Genomic DNA, 21987 nt, shown 5'->3' on the forward strand with positions numbered 1-21987 from the left:
CTAAATGTCTCTCCTGTCCAGCATATTGTTACTTTAACTGTATTTTCTAATTGGTTTTAATTATTGAAAGCTATCTCAGTAGTGTGTGCCTTCAGGGGTGGAATATAAATCCTTAAATAACTTCTGCATTTGCTTCAGTTAGGTTACAAACCAGTCCAGTCCAAGATGATATGCTGTCTGCAGTAGAACTAGCCCTTAAAAATTTAAAATGGAAGACTGTAGTACCAGAACTGGCCAAATGATTCTGGCACTGAAGACAGAAAATCCTACAAGTCTCTTTCTCTGGAATCAATAATAAATGAAGCTTGCAGTAAGGAAGACAGCCTTGCCTTTACTTATTCCTAAAGCAGGAGACAGTGAGGAACTGCTCTTTCTATTACTGGTTGTGGAGGCTCTACATGAGGGCTCCAGAACTCTGTACAGGTAGTTCTTGTTTAGCAGCCACCATTGGGACTGGCAGCTCGGTCGTTAAGCAAAGTGGTTGCTAAGTGAAACCACAACAGTGCTTATGATCGTACTTCAGCTTTCCTTTGCTTTACAGACCTGCAAAGGTCATAAATGTGAGGATTGGTTGTAAAGTTACTTTTGTATCACTGTTCTAACTGCAAATGGTCACTAAAAGAGGCAACTGCTAAATGGGGACTACCTGTACCCTGTGAGAGAGCATGGGAGCATTCAAGGTAGGGATGGGCCATCTGGTCCTCATCTGATCATTCTAGCAGCAGCCACATAGAGAGAACGGCTTATATTTGTGTTGCTTTTTCCCTCCTTCCGTTCCTTCCCTTCCCACTGTAAATCCTGCTAGCAGCACCTTGGCTGACCTTTAAAATCCAATCAGGTCAGAAGTGGTTAATCCATGGGTCCCAATGTTTGTAGGCTAAACTAGGAAGTAAAAACAAAAAATATCAGAAGAAGGTATAGCAAAATACTTCTTTATTGTGACCTACAGTACATTAATGTGTCTGTGAAGACATCAGGAATTAAATGTAATCTGAAGGAGTTTACTTTAACTTTGTAGGAGGAGAGCTGTGCTAGTCTGTGGTAGCAAAAGGCATAAGCTTTCATGAGCTGCAGCTCAGTTTGTCAGATGCAAAGAGTGGCTGGACTGATGTAGGAGTTAAATTAACTATAAACTTGAAGATAGAGATTATATGTATATGTGTGTATGTGTGTGTATATAATTAATTAATTAATTAATTATAGGCTGGTCTGGGAGCTATTCTCACTAAAAAGGAATGTTTTAAATCCAGATTCTAGAGCTAAGATTGACTCAGCTCACAGAGACATTGCTTAATTCTGATTTGTTCAGTGAATCACAACTGAGTTTATATAACACCCTGAGCATAAATGTGGATTACAAAGCAGAGAGGCTAGGTCCGCACACTGTTAAGTCAGAATATGGCATATACATTTAAAAAAATGAAAACAACCCCCGATGGCTTAGTTTGATGAATCAATTCACCTTGATCCATCTTGCTTGAGAACAGACTTAGTTCTTGCATTTTTATCTGTAGTGGAGTTTTTGCTCCTTGAAGCAAGAAGGGTATGCAAAATCGGTGATAGATTTTTTTTTTTAAAGCAGCCAAGCTCACCTTCCCTTGGCTGCCTCTGTACAACTGAATTGAACTCTCCTCTCTCTTGTCCCATTAAATAAAACCTGCATTAATTTGTCAGGCAATACTGGATAATACCAGAACTGAGATTTTTATGGTGAAGATGACCCTGTATTGCTTTTGGAAGGACATCCCAGTTAACCATCCTTCTATGCCAGTTCATATTATCCTGAGAGAGAGGGGTCAGTGGTAAAGAAAACAAGGAATACTGTGATGGATTTTGGTATTCTAGGTAGCACTGCTTTATGTGGTTGCTTGCTATCTAGCAGCTGGAAAACTTGAAGAAGTGTTAATATATGCAGCTGTCAGTGTTTTGTTGAACAACCCATAATCTGTCTTTGGCTAATTTCTGGAGTGTTTTCCTCTTTTTTTTTAAGCTGCATTTGATTTGCAGGTTTACGGATTGGTAGAAATTTGAGCAATATATGAAAACAAACCAAATATAAGCTAGGAAGCTAATAAAGCAAGTGTTCCTATTTATTCATCAAGATAATTCAAGTTTGTACCTGAACTTGAATGGCCAAGCCAAAACAACGCTTGTCTGTCATGATTGGAGTAGAACGTAAAATTGATAAATAGGCCCTGGAGGGCAGTGCCCAGCAACTGTAGTAGAAGGGCATGCCTATACCTCCCAGGGTAATAAAAATATGACAAAAATTAAAATAAACACCGCCAAAAGTGTCCAATGGCAGATCATAGCTAGCATCATCAATGAGGCATCATGGAATGTTCTTATCAGAATTCTCCAACTAATGCTCTCACAGGCTTGTTTTGATTATAGAAATCTGGAAGTAGGGACCACTTATGCAACTTTGTGCTCCTTGGAGGAACAGTGGGATATAAGTGAAATAGAATAACCGTAGTTCAGCTGAAGCTGACTGAAGGCTATTTAGCTCAATGTTCTGTTTCTCACAGTGGCTAGATACTTCAATCTTTTGCTTGTTCTTGGAGTGCTACTTTTAACCAATGGGGTAACATTAAGTGTTCCTATTCTACAGATGTTGTTTCAGCTGTTCTTCTCTTAGTGTTCTCTACAGCAGTGTTTCTCAGCCTTGGCAACTTTAAGATGTGTGGACTTCATGCTGGCTGGGGAATTCTGTGAATTGAAGTCCACATGTCTCAAAGTCGTCAAGCTTGACAAACACTGCTCTAGATGTATCAGGTCTACAGGGTCTGCAATTTTGAGAATTCTGCAGCACCTGAAGACCATACTAGCTGGGATATCCTTGGAGTTGCAAGCCCAGCACATCTGAAGAGCACCAGGTGGGGAAAGCTGATGCATATTTTTTGTGTTGAGTATTTCACTTCTGGGTCTCTTGAAATAGAGTATTTGTACAAAGTAATGAATAAATTTCTCGGAAACATATTCCCTCTGACCATGGAGGCATGGTGGGTCATAGCTATTGAGAAAATTCATGATCAGGCATGTGTATGACCCCTTAGAGCAGTCTGAGCCAGCTGCCATTATCCCATCTTGATAAAGTGAGATTTCAGGAGCCCACTTTGCTGATATGCGTGAGAAGCCTGGTGGTGGTAGGGTAAAGTTGAGTTCTGGGAGGGGTAGGTTCCTGAGGCAGTCCAAAAAATCTTCCTTACATCAGCCCAAGCATAAGGTTGGCATAATGCTTCTATGCATTAGAGAACCTCCATTTATCCATGTTTTACTGGTGTATCAAGTGACTATATTCTCTTGCACCCTTTTGACCTAATCTGTTTTGCCTGGAAAAGAACTTGAATTCTTTTGTATTCTACTGACTTTTCCCTGTACTATTATTTATTGGGGAGGAGAAAGATTTACAAGGACAATTAGTAATAGAATCTGTATCTGAAGGCTGCTACAGAGATGATGTAATTATGAAGTATAGGACAAAGGCTATCAGATCAGCCTTAGTCATGGGTGTGGCAATCAGGCCTTTTCAAGAGCAGTGACTCTCCTCAGGTTTACTATTATCTTACCTGCTGGTTTTAACTTGCTCTGTGCTAGCTGCTTGGCATGTAAACGTGGAAAAAGTCATCTTGAAACAACCCTGTGGGTTGAAGGCTTTTAATACTTCCTTGTCAGAGACCTCCAAGAGCATCGGCGGCTTCAAAAATTTAAATAGCTTTAAATAATTATAGGTAGCTAGTACTGTGGTATAAATCAGTGGGGAGATGGATATCCTTGTTAATCTTTTACCTCAAAATGTTATGAAATTTTTATTTATCTTTAAAGGGTCACATTTATTGTGGCATAAGCTTTTGTTGGATTTTGTCCTACTTGGTCAGATTGAGGCACAAAGTGTTAGTGCAGTTGGATTACAATTTCTTTGTATCTGTGGGTATATTTGCACATGGATTTATCTGGATGCACGAAATTAGCATTTTTGCACTTTCAAAATGATCTGTAGCTGGTAAACGTTCATATTAAAAAACATCTGTCACATGTGGAACTTACTCATTTTGTTTAGTTTTGGATGGAATTTTCCTGTTTTGTTTTGCTTTTTCTTTTTGCATAATTTTGTCATTTTTTTCTTCTTCTCCAGATTCCCTTCTTTTCTTCAAAACTGTCCTATCAATTACTTATAATTTACTATGTTTCAAAAAAAAATCATTTGTTTCTTGAAATTGTGTATATATATATCATTCAAAAAGTTTAGGGGTCAGAATAAAAATGTTCTTTTCTGTCTTTTGCCATCCCTTCCTGTAAAGGTATCAGAAGGCAGCTGAGGAAGCGGCTGCAGAGAAAAAAAGAAGTGTAAGTATTTTAAATTGTTACGAATTCAATAGCACAAAAACTCTTCGACATCTCAGTTTCTTGATCCCCTTCTAGCAGCTACTCTTGACTTTCCTCAAGAGGTTTCTTTGTCTCCTCTTCCAGTGCTGAGTCTAAGAAATGTTCTTAGCTTGTTCGGCTTAGGCCCTGCTGTGACCCAGTTTCTTACCTTCACAAGGGTTGACTGATGAGAAAATCAAGTGACTTTCCTGAGGTTATGCACAGGCTAGTGTCAGACACACAAAACTTTGGCTCTGAGAAGCTACGTTATTTATCCTAAATTCAAAGCACACGAGCCTGCTGTGTACAGCTTTTATGCGGTTTTAATGTTAACTTAGAAATTTAGATGCATGCTGCCTAAGTAGTTCTGCCTCTCTGCTTGTGTTCATTTTTCACCTGAGTTCTTATATTTATGTAAATTCCAAAACATGTCTCGGAAAATGAGATTGATCTTGGTTCTTGATTATCTGTACTTTATTCAACAAAGTAGCAGTCTGAAAAAGAAATTAAAGCTAACATGCCATTGCTTTCCAAAATAACATCTCTGCTATCCCAAGTAATACTTTCCAGCTGTTCAGAGACTTTTTGTTATCAGGTACTGCTTCTGACTCAAAGCTTCTTTTCTGAAATAGAAACTTCATAATCCTACCTAAGATTCCCCCTCCCCCACATCTTGGAAATTCCAGGACTAGTGTTTCAAATTAATGTGATCAAAATATTGAAATCCTTCATTACTATATGAATGTATTAGTCTATATTTTTGCCATGTCATTGCAATGTTACCATCAGCTTGTCCCCAATGCATCCTTGAAGCAGCAAAATCAAAGTTGTCTTTAGCAGTTCCTGTGTTAAACTAGTGTTTTCCCTCTTAAGTAGCCAATAACCCACAGCAGCTTTTCCATGGGTACACTCTGATGCTGTTCACTAACCATCCTGCTGGTGACGCCTAGAGGATGGAATTAGACTGGCACCTGTTGGCTACTTTAGGCGGGTGCAGGCATGGCTCTTCTCAAAGCCAGTTGCCAGCTTGTGGATCTGGCTTAAAAGAGGGATCAGCCCAGCTGACACCTGACTGGCACAAGGCCTTTGCAATGCAGGGGAAGACAGCCTGTTCGTTGTCTCCTGCTTTCTCTCCACCTTCGCCCCCACTCACCTGAACCCATGTTCGAAGGAAGCCTAACTAACATCTGGCTGGTAGTGGGAGGCCACGTGGTGCAGAAGGAGAACCAGCTTTCTCTCTGGCTCCACTACACAACGCCTGTCCTGTCCCAGGCAGCTGTTCACCCGGCTCCCTTCAAACTCACCCCCATAAAACCTTTTCCCCAAGCTGGAAGGAGTTCTGGCCGATGCAAACTTTCTGGACTACCCATCTGTCATAGCCTGCCTCCTCTCCAGCCCTACTCCCACCCCACATTAAGTGGGTATTTTCTCTCTGGTTGGTGATGTTCGGTGAGAAGGGAGGGAAACAAAAGCCAAGGAATTATCCATTCCTTTTCCTCGACTTTCCCCTGTGCCCCATAAAGGACCATTTAATGGCAACTCAGTACATTGGCTACAGGGGTAAGAGAAGAAACAGCACTAGGGGTAGCAAATGTTCAGCCAGGTTAAAGAACTGATGGGTAACACTTATCACGCTGTGGAAAAATGTCCTCGGTGACAGAATCTTCCTAATTCCTGTAATGCAAGTGGGTGCCTGGTTCTATTTCTGGGAATAAAACACACCAGGAGGATTTTCGCTTCATTTGATAATTATATTTTGGTTCCAAAGTTTGTTTTTGTGAGCAGAATTTGGTTGCCAGTTGTATTCAGAATACCACTCTGAATAGTTACAGTTTAGGGGGCAATTTTCACAAATTCACCTTCTCTGAAGTCTATAAAGCCACCTCCTACATAGTTCTGGAGGATCCTCCAACCTTTGGAACAAACGTTCAAGTGGTGTAGAAGGTAGCAATGGGAAGAAGCACTGGAGAATATTTCTTCCCTTGCTCTGATAATTAAAATGAACCACTGATCAAAACATCTTCTGTACACTTCCTCTTATGAGGGAAGTCCTGAATCCCGACCATCCCTGTAACTTGTATTCCAAAATATCTGTATTTTTTGATGGCCCAGGTGTCTGATCAGGTTGTTAAATTGTTTCATATATGCGGTATGAGAACTCTTTCTGTAAATGATGGACATCCAGTGTGTTGATGGTGACTTTTTTCTTTAAAAAGTTTGCTTTGAAATACATTGCTAAATCAGCATTTGGATCACCACTACATTCTCTCTAGCTGCTGAAACTACCTAGACTTGGGTGAGGGAGCTGACTTTCTACTCCCATTGCTCCAGCTCCCCCCTTTAAGCTAAACTGACAAACTTCTGTTTTTGTCTCTCTTCCCTTCTGATGAATACTTTTCTGCATGGCCCAAATGAGCCATGCTTTGGGGCTTTTCCAGTCAATCAGACTTTCCATCTCCCAATCTTTCTGAATCCAGTTTTAATGGCACCTGAGATTGATCTGAACTGGGTTTTTTTTTTTAGATTTTTTTATCCTGCCTTTGTTATTTTGATAAATAACTCAAGGCAGCGAACATACCTTATACTCCTTCCTCCTCCTATTTCCCACACAGCAACAACCCTGTGAGGTGAGTTGGGCTGAGAGAGTGACTGATCCAAAGTAACCCAGTTTGGTCCAGTGGTTAAGGCAATGGGCTAGAAACCAGGAGACGGTGAGTTCTAGTCCCAATTTAGGCATGAAAGCCGGCTGGGTGACCTTGGGCCAGTCCCTCCCTCTCAGCCCAACCCACCTCACAGGGCGGCTGTTGTGGGGAAAACAGGAGGAAAGAATATTAGGTATGTTTGCCGCCTTGTGTTATTTATAAAAATAATAAAGGCAGGATAGAAAATAAAATAAATAAAAATAAATAACCCAGCCGGCTTTTTGGGGGACTATTTTCAGATTTAACTAGGCTCCAGGATGCTATAGGCATATTTATACTGTATGTTTGCAAGTCTGGTGCTCACAGAGAACTATAAACTATGACTAGATCCTGTCCTTTCTAACTAATAACTGAGTATAAAGAATTGTCAGCCAATCAGGATTCACATACTGGGTAATAACTGCCTTGTCCTGTTTTTTGGGTCCATTATAAATAGAGTCGTCCTCTTCTCTTCACAAATACAAGATAATTGTTAGCATTTTCCTGTGTTCCCTGTGGCTAACATTTGTGCCTTCCAAACTCCAGCTGTTGCAGTGTGTGCTCTTAGCAGCTGGGAATCGGGGTGAGTCAAGAATCTTCCCCAGTGAGAAGAGATCACCTTTTCAAGCACAAGGAAACCATACATTGCCATACATTGCCATTTCTGGACCAGCATTCTCTGCCTTCACAAGTGGTATTTCCCTATCTGCAGATACAAGGCCATAGGCATGCATCAAAACAGCTTGCAACTGAAACCCCAGATTATGATGTCATGTGATCAGTGTGGACCAGTCTTCTTTGAGAACTGGGACTGCATCTTCATAGGGAAGCCCGCTTAGCTGGACTAAGCATTTTAGAAACAGGAAGAAGCAATCACATTGCTGGACTGAATGTGAGGGCCCATCTCACCAAAGTCTTCAGATGTACAATTTTGGATTAATGGTGGAAGAAAAGGAGAGGGGGAAGCAGCAGAGAAAAGAGGCAACTCTGCTGTGCAGGCAGTGAGCATTCCCAGTCAGTCAGTTCTCTTGGTTGGAGAATCACCTAGAAAAGGCGTGGAAGGAGCTGTTTCTGGCTACAAGTTCTGGCCTGTACAGCCAGAGGAAAATGGAGGACATAACTCTCTTTCCTTGGGTTGAAACTTAAGATATAGTTAGAGTTGACTATAAGGGATGGAACCCAGATAGAAAGCTACCATTGCAACAGTCAAAAAAAAAAAATTACAGGTATTCTGTCTTTGTGGTGGTAAAGAAAAAAGATGGAAGCACAGAGGAAAACATGAAAAGGCTACAAATGGAAGATGAGGATGTCTGCACCACTGGTAAAGATTATGTGAATCAAGAAGGGAGATTAGACAATAATAGATCCTTCTGGTAGTGTCTTCAATCCTGGGCAGTTTCTCTGTATTGCACCAGTGAAATTAGAATTGCCTCTATAACATCCCCAGCACTATGTTCACTGAAGAGACTTCATTTAAATAGCTCTAAATTAAAATAGATTGCTGATTAAAGATACTGATTATGGCCTGCAATACCTCTAATTCAAATTATCTAATCTAGGATACTGAATGTGGATACAGCTTTTGCTAATGTTTGTCGTTATCTGTGCTTCTGATTCTGTTCTGTCTACTCAGCATAACCTTCCAACCTTACTAAGAGTATTTGTGTACTAGAACTGATTATCCTCTGTTAGATGAAGTTTTGTTCTGGTAAGCTTGGGAACTCTCTGTGCTGCTTTTGATTGTTATCAAACTTGGCTTTTTTTTTTTAAGCGTTGTCTTATGTGTGACTCACTGAATTAAAGAGCTGACTCTCAGATCTGTGTCTGCTAGGTGGCAACTCTGTCTGGCTGATTATTCTTTGACGTACAGGATAGAATAGTAAACTCTGAGACAGGCCAGCAGAGGCCACAGAAGTGGGATTGCTAGATACGAGCTTTGCATAGGGGCTTTGGAACAAAGTGGAATTCAAATACTGTATAAAATGAGTCAGTGTGCTGTGTATGCCAGACTTCCAGATGCAACAGAATACTTTATGCTGGAACCTGATTTTGCTGTAAAAGCATGGATATTTGTTACTGTTTGTTAGTCTTCTCTGTCTCTCTCTCCTCTCTCTCCCCCGCCATGTTTGTACTTCTGATTTCACTATTCTCTCTGCAGGTTTGAGCCTGCTTGAAATGGAGCATAAAACCTGATTATTTCTGAAGGTTATTTTTTCATTCTCACTGATTTGCAAGGTGGAACTCACAATGTGGCCAGCAGAATAACTGAGAGAGCTAATCCCAGTATAGCTGCTTATCCTGTTTAAGAACCTAAAGCTTTGCAGACCTGTTCCATTTTTCACTTGTCTTATACATGACAGGACATAGCAACAAAAAACTAGGAAGATACAGGTTGGCAAATATTAAATTTGGGTATGTGGCTTGCTTAGAAAAAGTTGTGCAGAGGAGTTGCCTGTTAAGTAAGTAAAATGCTTGTGTTAAACAGGGATGGAATAATGTTTTCCAGTACTAATGCACATCCTTTAGAACCTATTTATTTTAAATCATTTAATCAGCAGTCCAAATCACAGTCCCTGTAAGTGTGTGATCAACATCTAATCAGTAAGTGAAAAGAAAATTAGGGGGTGGAAGAAAGATACTGAAATGTTATGAGCAAATCCTTATAAAGAACAGTCTATGACAGGTTCCTTGAAAGATAAGCCTCAGTTTTTTAAACAGCTTGCTGTTGGGTCCTCTTTGTCATCCTGCAGAGCAGATGGGGAGCAGGACAGCTTTTGACAGTAGCCATCTCATATGGCTTCCCACCCATTCTTGAAGCAGCTTGCTAGAAGGTGGGCTTTTGTTCCTTTGTGCAGAATGTTGAGACAAAAAGGCTTGGTTCTAGCTCTCTCATTCAGTGGACTCCTTTTCTTCCATATAAGGCCATCCTGTTTTCTCACTTCCTGCTTCAGCTCCTTTTTCTCTTTCCCTCCCCTCTCCCTTGCTTGCCCTGGATCCAAGCTTTCTCCATGTGGCACACTTCTAACTATTCACAGCTGTCTGAAACTGCAGTGTGCTGAAGGCTGTTGCTGAGCATTTAACTTCCTTTCTTCACTGGAGAAAGAACTTCATGACTTTGGGACAGCTTTGATAACTGGTTTTACTTTCTTGTTCATTTTTTAGAGCACTGAAACGCTTCCCCCTCATTTTAAGAGGGGGAGCCTCAGCATCCTGAAGAAGAAGTGGGAAAATCCAAGCTTGGGGACGGAGGTTCGGAAGGAAGCTCTGGAAAGCTGCCGCGCTGAGGTTAGGCAGAAGGCTGTCAGCCCTGGTGGTGGAACTGAAAGCGGCTCTGCTTCCCTAGCAGAAATTAACAAAGCCTCAGGGATTAGTCCAAGATTGAGACTTCATTCCTCTTCCAGAGGGTTTGGCCGGTTCAAATATCCCAGTGTTGACAGCGAAGAGGATAAAACACATTCACCTGACAGTGGGGAAATGGAAAATTGTCTTAGAGAATCCAGACAAGACATAGGAAAACTGGAGACCAATGAAAACCCAGATTCGTCAGGGAAAATAGAGAAGTTTAATGTTCCTCTGAGCAAACTAAAGATGATGTTTGAGAGGGGGGATGCAGTTCAGACAAAGGTAAGGAATGAATTGCTTTAGTTCTCCCTGGCTCTTGAAAAGAAAGAAAAAAAAACTTGCAAAGGGGTGACTGAAATCTGTCTGGGTGTCTTATTTTTCCTCTTGTCGAAAATCTCCTGTGCAAATAGCACAATAACTCTTGCTCAAAGGAGAAGAGTATGTGTGGCAGAATGCAGATTTTTAGAATCCCATTAACAGTTGCAAAAAGAAACCTAATTAACTTAAAATTAGCCTAATTGGGGTGTTGGCCCCATTCAAGCTCCCCAATAAATTTTGAACTATGTATGCATGCAAGCATTGTGAAAAGAATGTGGGGAATGTGTATGTGCATCTTACGACTGCAGTACAACAGTTTGTTGAATTTGCTTTTAGAGTTGTAGAAACTAATGTATGAAACTACCATTTTTTTTTTTTGCAGTCTTCTTTGTCTGCATCCTGGCAAATGTTTCTGTCTGCTGCTAAATCTTCCCACAGGAAGAAAGTGTGTGATGATAGTCTGAGAATGCCTGTCTTCACCAGTTTTGACTTGCAAATTCATGGGCCTTGCATTTTCCTACAACTGCTCATGAAATCTGATCCAGCATGTGGACTACAGACTGTGTCCCTGGGGGAAATTGCAAATTGCATAACAAGAAAATGAGTTGCATATGGTAGTGGCTTGAAACAGTGTGGTTGACTTTTTCCAGTTTCTTCATAGTTTCCTTCAGTTTAGTCCCTTGTATACGTTCCAAGTAGATGCTAGAATATAAACAGATATGGCTGTGATCTAAAATGCCTGAGGGCTTTGAAGAAGTGAATTATTTTTGAGTCAAGCTAAATTTTGTGAATTAGGTCTCCAAAGCAGATTGTCACAGGAGCAGTTTATCTTACCTTAACTGCATATATCCTGCTATGCTAATTGAGATGTTCAATTAGATCTGAACATAATATGGATGAAATGGTTGGGTGTGTATAGGTATCCCAAGAAATGTGGACACCTGATCTATAGACATAGGATGACTCACCTTGAGCGTGACTCACCTTGAACAAGACAAAAAAGTTTACTTTCAAAAATTAGTGCAGACCAGGGTTTCTAAACCAGGGTTCTGTGAGAGGTCACTAGGGCTTCCCTGGGAGATCATGATTTATTTAAAAAAATATTTCAAATTCGGGCAACTTCATAGTAAAGATTCATTATTTTTAGTTTAAGAACACTGTTAATGCAAATATACAGGCCTAAACATTAAACGAATAATTTTATAACTTCTGGCCTATATTTGAGCCTGAATGTGCAGGGGTTCCCTGAGGCCTGAAAAATATTTCAAGGGTTCCTCCAGGGTCAAAAAGTTGAGAAAGGCTGGTGTAGATGTTGCCTGTATTGGTTCTACGCAAATTTAAAGTCAGCTAAACATGCTAGGAATATGCAAGTTTTCCAGTTGTATGAAATCTTTGAGTTATAAGAGAAACTGGCCCATAGAGAAAGTATTTCATATTCCTTACAGTCGAAAAGTTAGCTGTGTAGAAATGGTTTTGCAGAGAGAATGTCTCAGACGGAAGATACTAACTTTAGATGCATATTTATGGTTGTATACATTTTTAAAAACATAAAAAAACTCTGCATTGTAAATGTTATATTGTAATAGAAATGAACATTGTGTAGTTTTGCATTACTGACCATCTAGTAGTATAGAAAATATATTAGAGCAGCAGTAAGTCCAAGTCTGGATTTCACAGATGTGCAAAAGTTATTTTGATAAGCTAAATGCTTTAGGTATTTTTTCTTCTCCTTGCTGCTAAACTTTAACCAAATTCATATAAAACCCTATAAAATCTTCCCTTATATCTGTGTAATAGACAGAATTATTTAATCAAGAGGCTCTAGAAACTTCAGGATTGGCATAAGGTACATAATGCAGTTTTCGTTGATTCATATGCCTGATGTCATATTCCAACTGTAGGTGGTATTCAACCTGACATGTTCAGAATCCTCTAGAATACATATATAGTTGTATATGTATGTTATGTATTACGTTATCCAATATCTGGGAGCAAGTGACAGCATTACAGAAATACTGGCGTCTGTGCCTAATGTTCTGCAACCAAGCCCATTATCCTTCCTGCTTGTTCTCTTATCTAATGTGTAGTTGACTACTCATGCAATCTGTAGAACATGAGACAAAACAGAAGGACATGGACTGAGAGATTGAAGTATTGAGGATGGGGATGGTGGAGAATCAAAATGGCAGCAGTAAGAAAAGAACAGGAAGTGCCTCATATTATGACAAGTTTTGTTTAGTCCAGTATTACCTACACAATAAGGATCTCTTACACTCACTGTTGTGTCCGATTCTCAGAGACTGCCTGGACAAGTCCTTGCAGTTTTCTTGGCAAGGCTTTTTGGAAGTGGTTTGCCCTTGCCTTCTTCCTAGGGCTGAGAGAAAGTGGCTGGCCCAAGGTCACCCAGCTGGCTTTGTGCCTAAGGTGGGACTAGAACTCACGGTCTCCCAGTTTCTAGCCCCGATGCCTTCACCACTACACCACACTGGCTCTCATACCAATATTTTAGGCTGTGATAAATCTTACCTGATCTTTTAAGTAGGATATGCATGCTATTGAGTTATGATTATTCTCTTTCAAGTAAACTGACATGATGGACCCAGGAGATAGTTTAAAATGAATTTCCGGGAGCAAGAATTGGTTGGGCACTGTAGCAGAAGTCACTAAGGGAAGATTGGGGCCAAGGAGAAGAAAGTTGTGTGTTGATTGTTCAAAAGGAAGATAAGTATAGTGTGTTGATTGGGTTGTCTAATAATTATAATATTAATGCACAACAAGAAGTAAACATCTTTATCTTCATCTTGTTGAAAACTACAAACACAAAATCTGGTTTAAATGTTTTGGAAACAAGGAAGGGGTTTTTTCCCCCCACATTCTTCTGTTTAAGGATTTTTTAACACAACATTTTGTTGATAAATGCAGGAGGGTGTATAAACTGCCAAAACACAGTGGCTTGGATATAGATATGAACAGAAGTTTGCTACAGAGTGGAGACTTTCTCTCGCATGTGCTCCTTTTCTTCACGTCTGGAGATTCAGGAGCTTCTCTGAAATTGCATAATGGAGAATGGTGGGTAGTAGTAGGAGTTGAAAGAACTTGATGGGGCTGCCTTGTGCAAATAGAAATGCCTTTCTGCTCTCACTAGATATCTCTGGATCCAAACTAGTATTATTGCATTTTAAATATTTGTATCATTTTGATTGACTATTAAATAGTGAAGGAAAGTGGAGCAGAATTATGTCCTATGTACTTTAGGATAACTTTATTCTTTCCTTTGCCTAATACTTATTTGAGGACACCAGCAATATGGCTGTGCATGCAGCTTTTGAAAATGATTCAAAAGAAGTACTTTGGACCTTGCCCAAGGCCAAGTCCCTTTGTGCTATTTCTTAAAGCAGGCTTCTAGTTGCATTAATTTTAATGAATATATTGCTTAAAGCAGTGGCTTGCTAATTAATTAATTAATTAACTAGGCCTTGTGCAGCAATGTGGAAGCCTGAAAAAAGTTGAGCTGCTTTAATAAACAACAAATGTTCTGTGCTCATGTAAAGTCCAAAGCACTGCTTTCAATAATTTTTAAGCATGCACAGCCCTAATAAACAGTGTGGTCTTTCTTCAAAAGATTATCATTGGAGAGGCATTGCAATGAGAGCTAGTGTGTTGTAGTCAAGGTTTGAATAGAACTGGAGAGATCCCGCCCTAGTTGTGGAAAACTCACTGGGTGATTTTGGATCAGTCACTAACTTTCAGACCCAGTCTAGCTCCCAGGGTGATGGTTAGTATGCAGGCTGCCTTTACGTCCTGGAGTAAAGGCTGTAAGTGTGCCTAATGAATATAAGAACTCATCTACTGCAAGGACTGTTAAAAAAAATAAAGCAAGTTCTGATGGGCAGGGGTCACACCTTGCTTTAGAACATGTTGTATTCATTGTCATGTGCCATACATTAGTAATGATCATTAATGAGATTTTTATGCAAGGACAATTTTTATGTCATTGGCACTACTTAGTATATATGTGTAGCAGGGGTAGGCATTCTTTGTGGTTGAGAGAATATATGAGAATTTTGAGACCAAGCTGTACTCTTATTCAAAAAATGGCTACAATGAAAAACCTGCTGATTTGCAAAATGACTGTCATGGTAAAAATAGCCAGACACAAAATACCATCTACCAGAAGGCAAATGTGCTTTTCAGGATCCTTTCTGCCAGACCATTTAGAGACCTTCATGAAGGCCAAAGGCATTCCTATAAATACTATATTGAAAGCTAACGTTAAAGCTAGTTTCTGTTTATCAAAAGAATATTTTTTAAAAGTCTTGTGGAACATTGAGCCTGATAGACCCTACTTAAGTCTTTGAAGGACCCACATTGCTGATCCTGATATTTAGAGAAATTCTTTTGAGCCTTTGCGTATTCACACATCCTACCCATTAATGTTCTTTTTTTTTTTTGCTTCCCGTGCATGTTGTTATTCCTAAAATGCCCTGATTACAATTCAAGCCCCAAGATCTGGACAAGGTTTACCTTTCTGGTACAATCAACCAATTACTGTATTCCTACTTTTAAAAGATATTTTGCTAAATTAGTACCAATTTTTCTAACTTTACAATAACAAAATGTTTATATGCTGTCTCATATCTTAGCTAAGGATTGTTCTTAAATCATAGAATCAGAGATAGTTACTAAATATGCACAAGGGCCTAAATGCATCCAGAAGGTTTTCACTTTAGAAAGTTTTATCAAAATTATCATTGGAGTACCCTCCAAATACGTTGGATTAATTGTGAGAATAGAAAGCCAACAAATCTGAAGGACATGAAGTTGAGGAAGGCTGTGCTGGAAAATCCTTATTTTAAGAAATATATGTAGCCCATTTCAATAGAGGTACGGCATGGAGGTGATTCTTGTGATTGGTAGTGAATGCCTCATTGCTCTGGACATTGTCAGAAACCCATTTTAATTCATTTCAGCTATGAGGTCACCTGGTCTTTGAGAATGATGAAGAAAGAGACACTGACAAGACTGCCAGCTACAGTATTTCTTTTCAGGCACTGATTTCCTGAGGACTTTGGCCAGTAACAAGATAATGGTCTAGAGTACAGAATAAGTTGCTGAAGACTTTTAGCAGTGATCTGGAAGTGGGGGGTGGGAGGGCTTTCCAAGTATTTCATAAACCGGAACAATTCAGTGCTGGACATTGGGATTTTAAAAAAATGTTGGACTCAGAATAATTGCTTAAATGGCCTTCCTCCACCTGATGCCCCCTCAGATATATTTGCAAAGTCACTCTAATTGGAGATGGTACAAACCGTAGTCTTAGCGCATTGAAGAGAGCTGGATAGTGGAATGCAGGTCTCCGTGGATTCAACTTCCAATTCCATTCAACAGATGTGCGGCAAGCTGCACTGAAGGGATACCGTTGTCAGTGCATCATTTGGGCATGTGTAAATAACGTACCTCTGAAGTAGATTTTTTAATTAAAATACTGGAATTCTGAAGAGAATGCAGTGGAATTTCATGCCCAAGTGTGTGTTACTTCAAACATCTGGGCAGACTCCTTCCTAAGCAAAAACCAAAAAAGAATCTGCTTTGCTTTGATAAGATGACACCATGTCCTTCCAGTTATGTGGGCTAGCAACATTGGGCCTGTGTTGTAGCATTCTGGATGTGATAGGAGTTCGTTGTGACTCTTGAAGAAAAAAATTAGAGGAGGATAAATAACAGCTTTAGAAAAGCTGTGGCGAAAGCAGAAGAGCCACGGAAAGTGATGGCCATCTTAATCTTTCCACAATACATTTATGAAAATAAATTGCCCGTCCAATAATTTTTTCTTTTCCTGTTGCAGATTTCTAGACTTGCTTTTTCTTAAACTCTGGGTGACAAAGAAAAATGGAATCCCATGAACATACTTACTTTAATCCACAAGTGTTTCTTTGGGTCAAATTAGTCTGAAGTCAGCATTCCAGTCCCCTGAATCTTTCCTGCTCTTGGTGACAATAATAGGTTCAGTATATTATGACTTTGCTGCTGCTCTAATCGTCTACAGATGTGTTGACTTCCATGCGCGCACATTCACACAGATGCCGACACGCACACATTCTTTCCTCTGAGTGAAATGCTTTTTCTCGTTGGTTCTAAACTTTCTGTAAAAGCTGCCTACTACCTAGGAATTACTTGTATGTGACATCTGCATGTAGGGTATGTGACTTGCTTTCTTTCACATGCTTTCTGACTCTCTGCAGTGCTGAGACTTTTGGAACTTGTGCACTGGCCTAAAATTCTTTTGCCTAATTCTTCCCCTCTTAAGAGTATAGAAAAATGCAGGCCCAGATGAATTCCTGTCTGCTGACAGCAACTTAGTGAGGAGAGGAGAAAGACAAGGCTCCTAAGAAATTGGAGCAACCCATAGCCTTCATTTTTAATGAAACTGAATCTAATGACTTCTCTGGGCACTTTTTAAAAATGACTGATATCCCTAAAACTTGTTTTTCGATTTAAGTGTAGCAGTATGGAGTTTAACAAGAACCATCTCTCAGTTTGGAACGAAATTGTTTCTAATTGTTTTCATATTTCCTATTAAAGATTATTTCAAAACCAGAATTGCTTCTGAAAGAAAATATCTCTCACTGATGAATTTGCTCAAAGGCTTTGCTGATTAATCTGATGACGTAAATGATAGGATCATTTTTGGGCACCTAGCCATTGAGTCACTTGGTTTTTTGGTTAGATTTGGGATCGTTGCTATTTACTGTGATGTGATTATCTTCACTAGATGTGTGCTGTGTGTAAAGATGATACTGGGAAGTGTGTGTGTGTATGTGTGTATTTGGGCCTTCTCTTTTACTACATCCAAATTATACAACATTTTTAAAATTACCAAATGCCGGATGAAATTGCTGTATTTTCTGCTGAAGGATTAAAATAGGAATTTAAAAATACACTCTGGATGCTAACCAGGGGCTCCATTGGAAGCATATATCCAGAATCTTTGAACTTTGGATAGATGGATTTGTTGTGGGACTGTTTATTTCTTAACAGCCAACATTACTTATAAGTAAAGAATTTTGAGCCGGAGTCTATTCAGTTCTTAAAATAGAGCTTTCCCACAGCAAATGTGTTTTTATATTTAAAAAATCTGAGATAGAATGATATATACATAATAATGATATACTGTCATATTTGAGAGATAGAAACCCTTGACAATACACTGTGCCAAATATCTGCCAGTGGACACAACAGCGCCTAAAATGTAATCACCTCGTGTTATAAACTGGGAAGAGTGAAAATTAAAACCTGATTTACAGACTATTTCTTCTGTGGAGTTCCCTAGTAAAAGCCCATTATGATAGACTGCCACACTCAGGCCAAACCTCCTGACATACCTCAGTCTGTCTAGCTCAGGAGTTCTTAGCCCGTTTACCAAAGACTTCCTCCTTCAGCCCAGCTCTAGGAAAATAGATAGGGAGGCACTTTGGATCTTCCTGCCCATAGAACCTAACAAATCTTGTGTCAGTTCTAAAACACAAAGGGTAGCTATGTAATCTTGCATAATGGGAAAATTTTAATAAGACATTTCTTTATTAAACCAAGGAACCCAAATCTTTAGCTACAAAAAGGAGTTTAACCACAGGAAGAAAATAATTTCAGTCACCTGGAATTTCACATAAAATTAATACAATCAACCTAGGTAAATTAATGTTTACCAGCTTGAATAAATTATTTGCTTTCAGCATGAGTTCAGAGTTCAAAGAGAGAACATCTTGGCTTGCTGCCTGGATGTTAGACTGATCCTCCTTGCTGCCACTTACCTTTTTTTCTTCTTTATTTGAGCACTAATCAAATAAAAAACAGAAAATCTCTCCTTTTTAACACAGGTTGTTCATGACCATGGCAGAGCTGCTGAGGGTAGGAGAATCTCGGAGAGTAACTTCTTTTCAGAGGACCTTGACTTCCCTCCTGGAGAAAGAAACCACAATTCTTCATGTGAGCAACATTCAATATAGTTGGGAAGGCTCCCACTTGTACTACGGCACGCACGGTTTTTATCCCTTTAACAGAGAAGAGGGCCACTCCAAAACTCAAAACGTTAGCAACTTAAAGTGCAAATATACCTAATTATTTTATATGAAATAGCTAAAAGAGAAATGTGAGATAAATGCTTATATTCGGCTTATATAGTGAATATAAATATATATAGTATACAGTTTATACACTTTCAGTTTGTATACTGAAACTGTGTGCCTGATCATTGTAATATGCAAGAGTTATGTATGCACATTTTAAAAAATGGCCATGCATTGTGTGCGCTAAAGAAAGTTGCAGTTGATCCAGTCAGGGATTGTACATGAGACACAAGGGGCAGAATATTGATTGCTTATGTAAAATAAGCATGAAGTGCTACAGCTTGTATGAAATATTAATTTGGTGGCATTTTTTCCACATATATGCAGTGGCTTAAGTTAGTACAGTCAATTAATGATAGAAATCCTTACGGTAACACTGTAGCCTAGGCCAGTGTTTCTCAACCTCAGCAACTTTAAGATGTTTGGGTGTCAGGCTCTGCCTGAGACCCAATAAAAACACAGACGCCAGAGTAGACTTTAGGTTCTGGTTTTATTTGGGAATAGAATGCATGCCCTTAGAAGAGCTGAGAGTGAGTGGAGCGCGCTGGAATGGGATTTAAATAGCCCGCGCCGGTCAGCGCCCCACCCCTTCTTACTTCGGGTGTGCCCCGAGCCCCGTTGGTTCCGTTGCCGGTAGGTGAGGGGTCATGGAGCCCCTCCTGTGCCTCGGGTGTTTCCTTGACTGTTTTTCCCGGCCGGTGATGGGTCATTGCCGGGCGATCAGGTTCGTAATCTCTTTGACAGCTCGGGCGCGCCTCGTGGCCTGGTCTTGTCAATTACCTTCTTTGCAACATTGTATCTCTCTCTTCCGCGCCTTGCTCTCTTTTGTTAGCTAGTTGCCTTTTCCCTTAATCCGCCCGGGACCCATTTCCCTGCATTGTCATGCGAGCCGTTGCGATGTCACAAGCATCGCAACGGTGATCATGACATTGGGCTTCAGCTCCCAGAATTCTCCAGCCAGCATGGTCTACGCACCTTAAAGTTGCTGAGGTTGAGAAACACTGGCCTAGGCTACAGAAGTTAGTTCTCCATATTGTAGATAGGGAAACTGAAGCTGAGAATGAGTGGCGACATTCCTGAATCATCTGATACAGAGGTGCAGAAATGTTTGGTATGGCTTCCAGAGGCTTCCAACTATTGTCACCAAAGTAGAATTCTTAGCATAAAGGAAGGAGATTCATGACTGGAGAGTCAGAATATAAAATATATCTAACTGAAAAGTAAATATTTATTTTTTTCTTCTGATCACTGTTTTTACCTGAAATTGCTATAACAAAGGGATGGAAGAATTGTTAGTACAGAAAATTTGTGTGAAATGTTAAGAGTTTGAAATGATGGTGCAGCCAAATGTGAGTCCAGCAATGCTGTAATCCAATTTGGTTTGGGATGAAACTTACAAAGTAATAGTGGTAGATGGATATATAGAACTGTATATAGAACTGTAAAGAAAAGTCATTCCAGGGCTGATAACTGCCTAGATTGAGGCAATGTGTAATTTTTTTAAAAAAATAAGCCCTCAGTGTTGACACTTCCTCAGATTCATAGCTACTACGCTAATCTCAGGTTTCTGGTGATGACCTCGGTTTACTTCAAGGGGAGATACTGAGGCATCCCTTTGATAAGATGGAAATGTCTTTTGGATTGCAATCACTATGAACTGCTGTATCGGTGTGTGCAAACCAAAGGAGATAACACGATCGTACATTCTTCTTTGGTGCAGAGACATCTCCACAGATATGGTTAGTGCAACTGTTGATAGATAATAAATTACACCCGCATCATCTGTGGTGATACAGTAATTACAAAGAATTTGGTCCTGCCACAACGGCAGCAGCTCTTCGCTGTTTTCCTTATCTTAGCAAACTGGATGAGTTTGCCACTTTATAAGCAGGTTGTGTTTTATATTATTTTGAATGGGGTGATGTAACGTGCAGTTGTGCTTGTACGGACCTGAACCTTGTGCCCTCAAACAACCACTTTAGCTCTAGTTCTGGATGGTATGTAAGTTCAGAAATAACCCCATCAGTTGCTCGAATGAGGGTAGGAGTGGGGAGGTGCCTTTTTGGAGGGAGCCAAAAGCATAAGCATCTAAATTATATGGTTCCCCGTCCTGCACTTTTGCCACTATCTCATCTTCCTGTTTTTGAAAAGAGTAGCTCTTGAACTACTCCTCACAGCCAGGTCTGATGCTATTGCATATAATTTAGCTTTAAATTAGCAAAGAAAACAATGGACAGTGCTGGCTGGGCAATTCTGGGAGTTGAAGTCCACGCATCTTAAAGTTGCCTAATTTGAAAAATGTTCTAGATCGTTTGCTCTATTCCTCTGCAGCGTCAAGCCTGGAGAAAGCAGAGAGCAGGAGAAACCTAGAAATACCTCGCTTTTCAGAAACATCCATCAAGGATAGGCTTGCTAAATACCAAGCGGCTGTATCCAAGCAGGGCTGTTCTCACAATCATGTGGTAAGTTTTACTTCTTAGAGATCAGTGGCTGTTGCTGCTCTGCAGCAGAGGATTCCATCTGAGATGCTACTGATGACTTGGCCTTGAATGCTCAAAATTCTTGAGGGTCATGAATTTCCCCCTTTTAAAGCCTTATTTCCTATTAAAGCTGCTGGAACCTTTTTCAGGCTCTTTTTTTAACGTGTGTGGGATGTTTCTCTGTCCTTTTGTGTTTTGCCTGTGCAGTGGCATAGGACATAAGCTTTGCTTACCTATTTGAGAATCAGGAGGCTTTTTAAAATTTTATCATCATCATCATGAGATAAAGTCAAGTTGCAGACAAGATTAAGTGACTAGCCACAGGTCTTGCCATCTCTCATCTATATTTACTTGTCCTGATTTGTTGCTTTGATCCCCAAGTAATTAGCTTCATTTTTCCTCCTGTAACCTATATATAGTAATGTTGATTCATACTGAATTTCTGTGGTTGATCTGAACCTGCTAGATAAAATTTTAACTGGGATATGAGGAAGAGGTGGTTTTAGGCAGGGACCGGGAAATCACACCCCTCCAGATGCTACCAGCTCAGCTACCCTGGACAATATTGAGTCACGAGGAGTTGTAATCCAATCTCTCCTGAAGTTCTACCGACTCCTATCCTTATGCCAAAGCACTTAGTTTTGCAAGGAAAGAACTATCAGAGGTTCCATGTTCTAC

The 21987-nt window shown here is 39.9% G+C and overlaps 1 protein-coding gene across 2 annotated transcripts in view; it reads left to right on the forward strand.

Annotated features, from left to right (window-relative positions):
* The window catches only part of LIMA1 (LIM domain and actin binding 1), a 56914-nt gene that overhangs the window by 15453 nt on the left and 19474 nt on the right, over nucleotides 1-21987 (forward strand). For both annotated transcript variants that reach the window (XM_063293625.1, XM_063293624.1), the window contains exons 3-6: nucleotides 4302-4347; nucleotides 10209-10670; nucleotides 18581-18689; nucleotides 21161-21291. In XM_063293625.1, the coding sequence (XP_063149695.1) occupies nucleotides 4302-4347; nucleotides 10209-10670; nucleotides 18581-18689; nucleotides 21161-21291 (748 nt within the window). The remainder of the gene's footprint in view (nucleotides 1-4301; nucleotides 4348-10208; nucleotides 10671-18580; nucleotides 18690-21160; nucleotides 21292-21987) is intronic.

This window comes from Candoia aspera, chromosome 2 (assembly GCF_035149785.1).
Source record: "Candoia aspera isolate rCanAsp1 chromosome 2, rCanAsp1.hap2, whole genome shotgun sequence".
NCBI lineage: Eukaryota > Metazoa > Chordata > Lepidosauria > Squamata > Boidae > Candoia > Candoia aspera.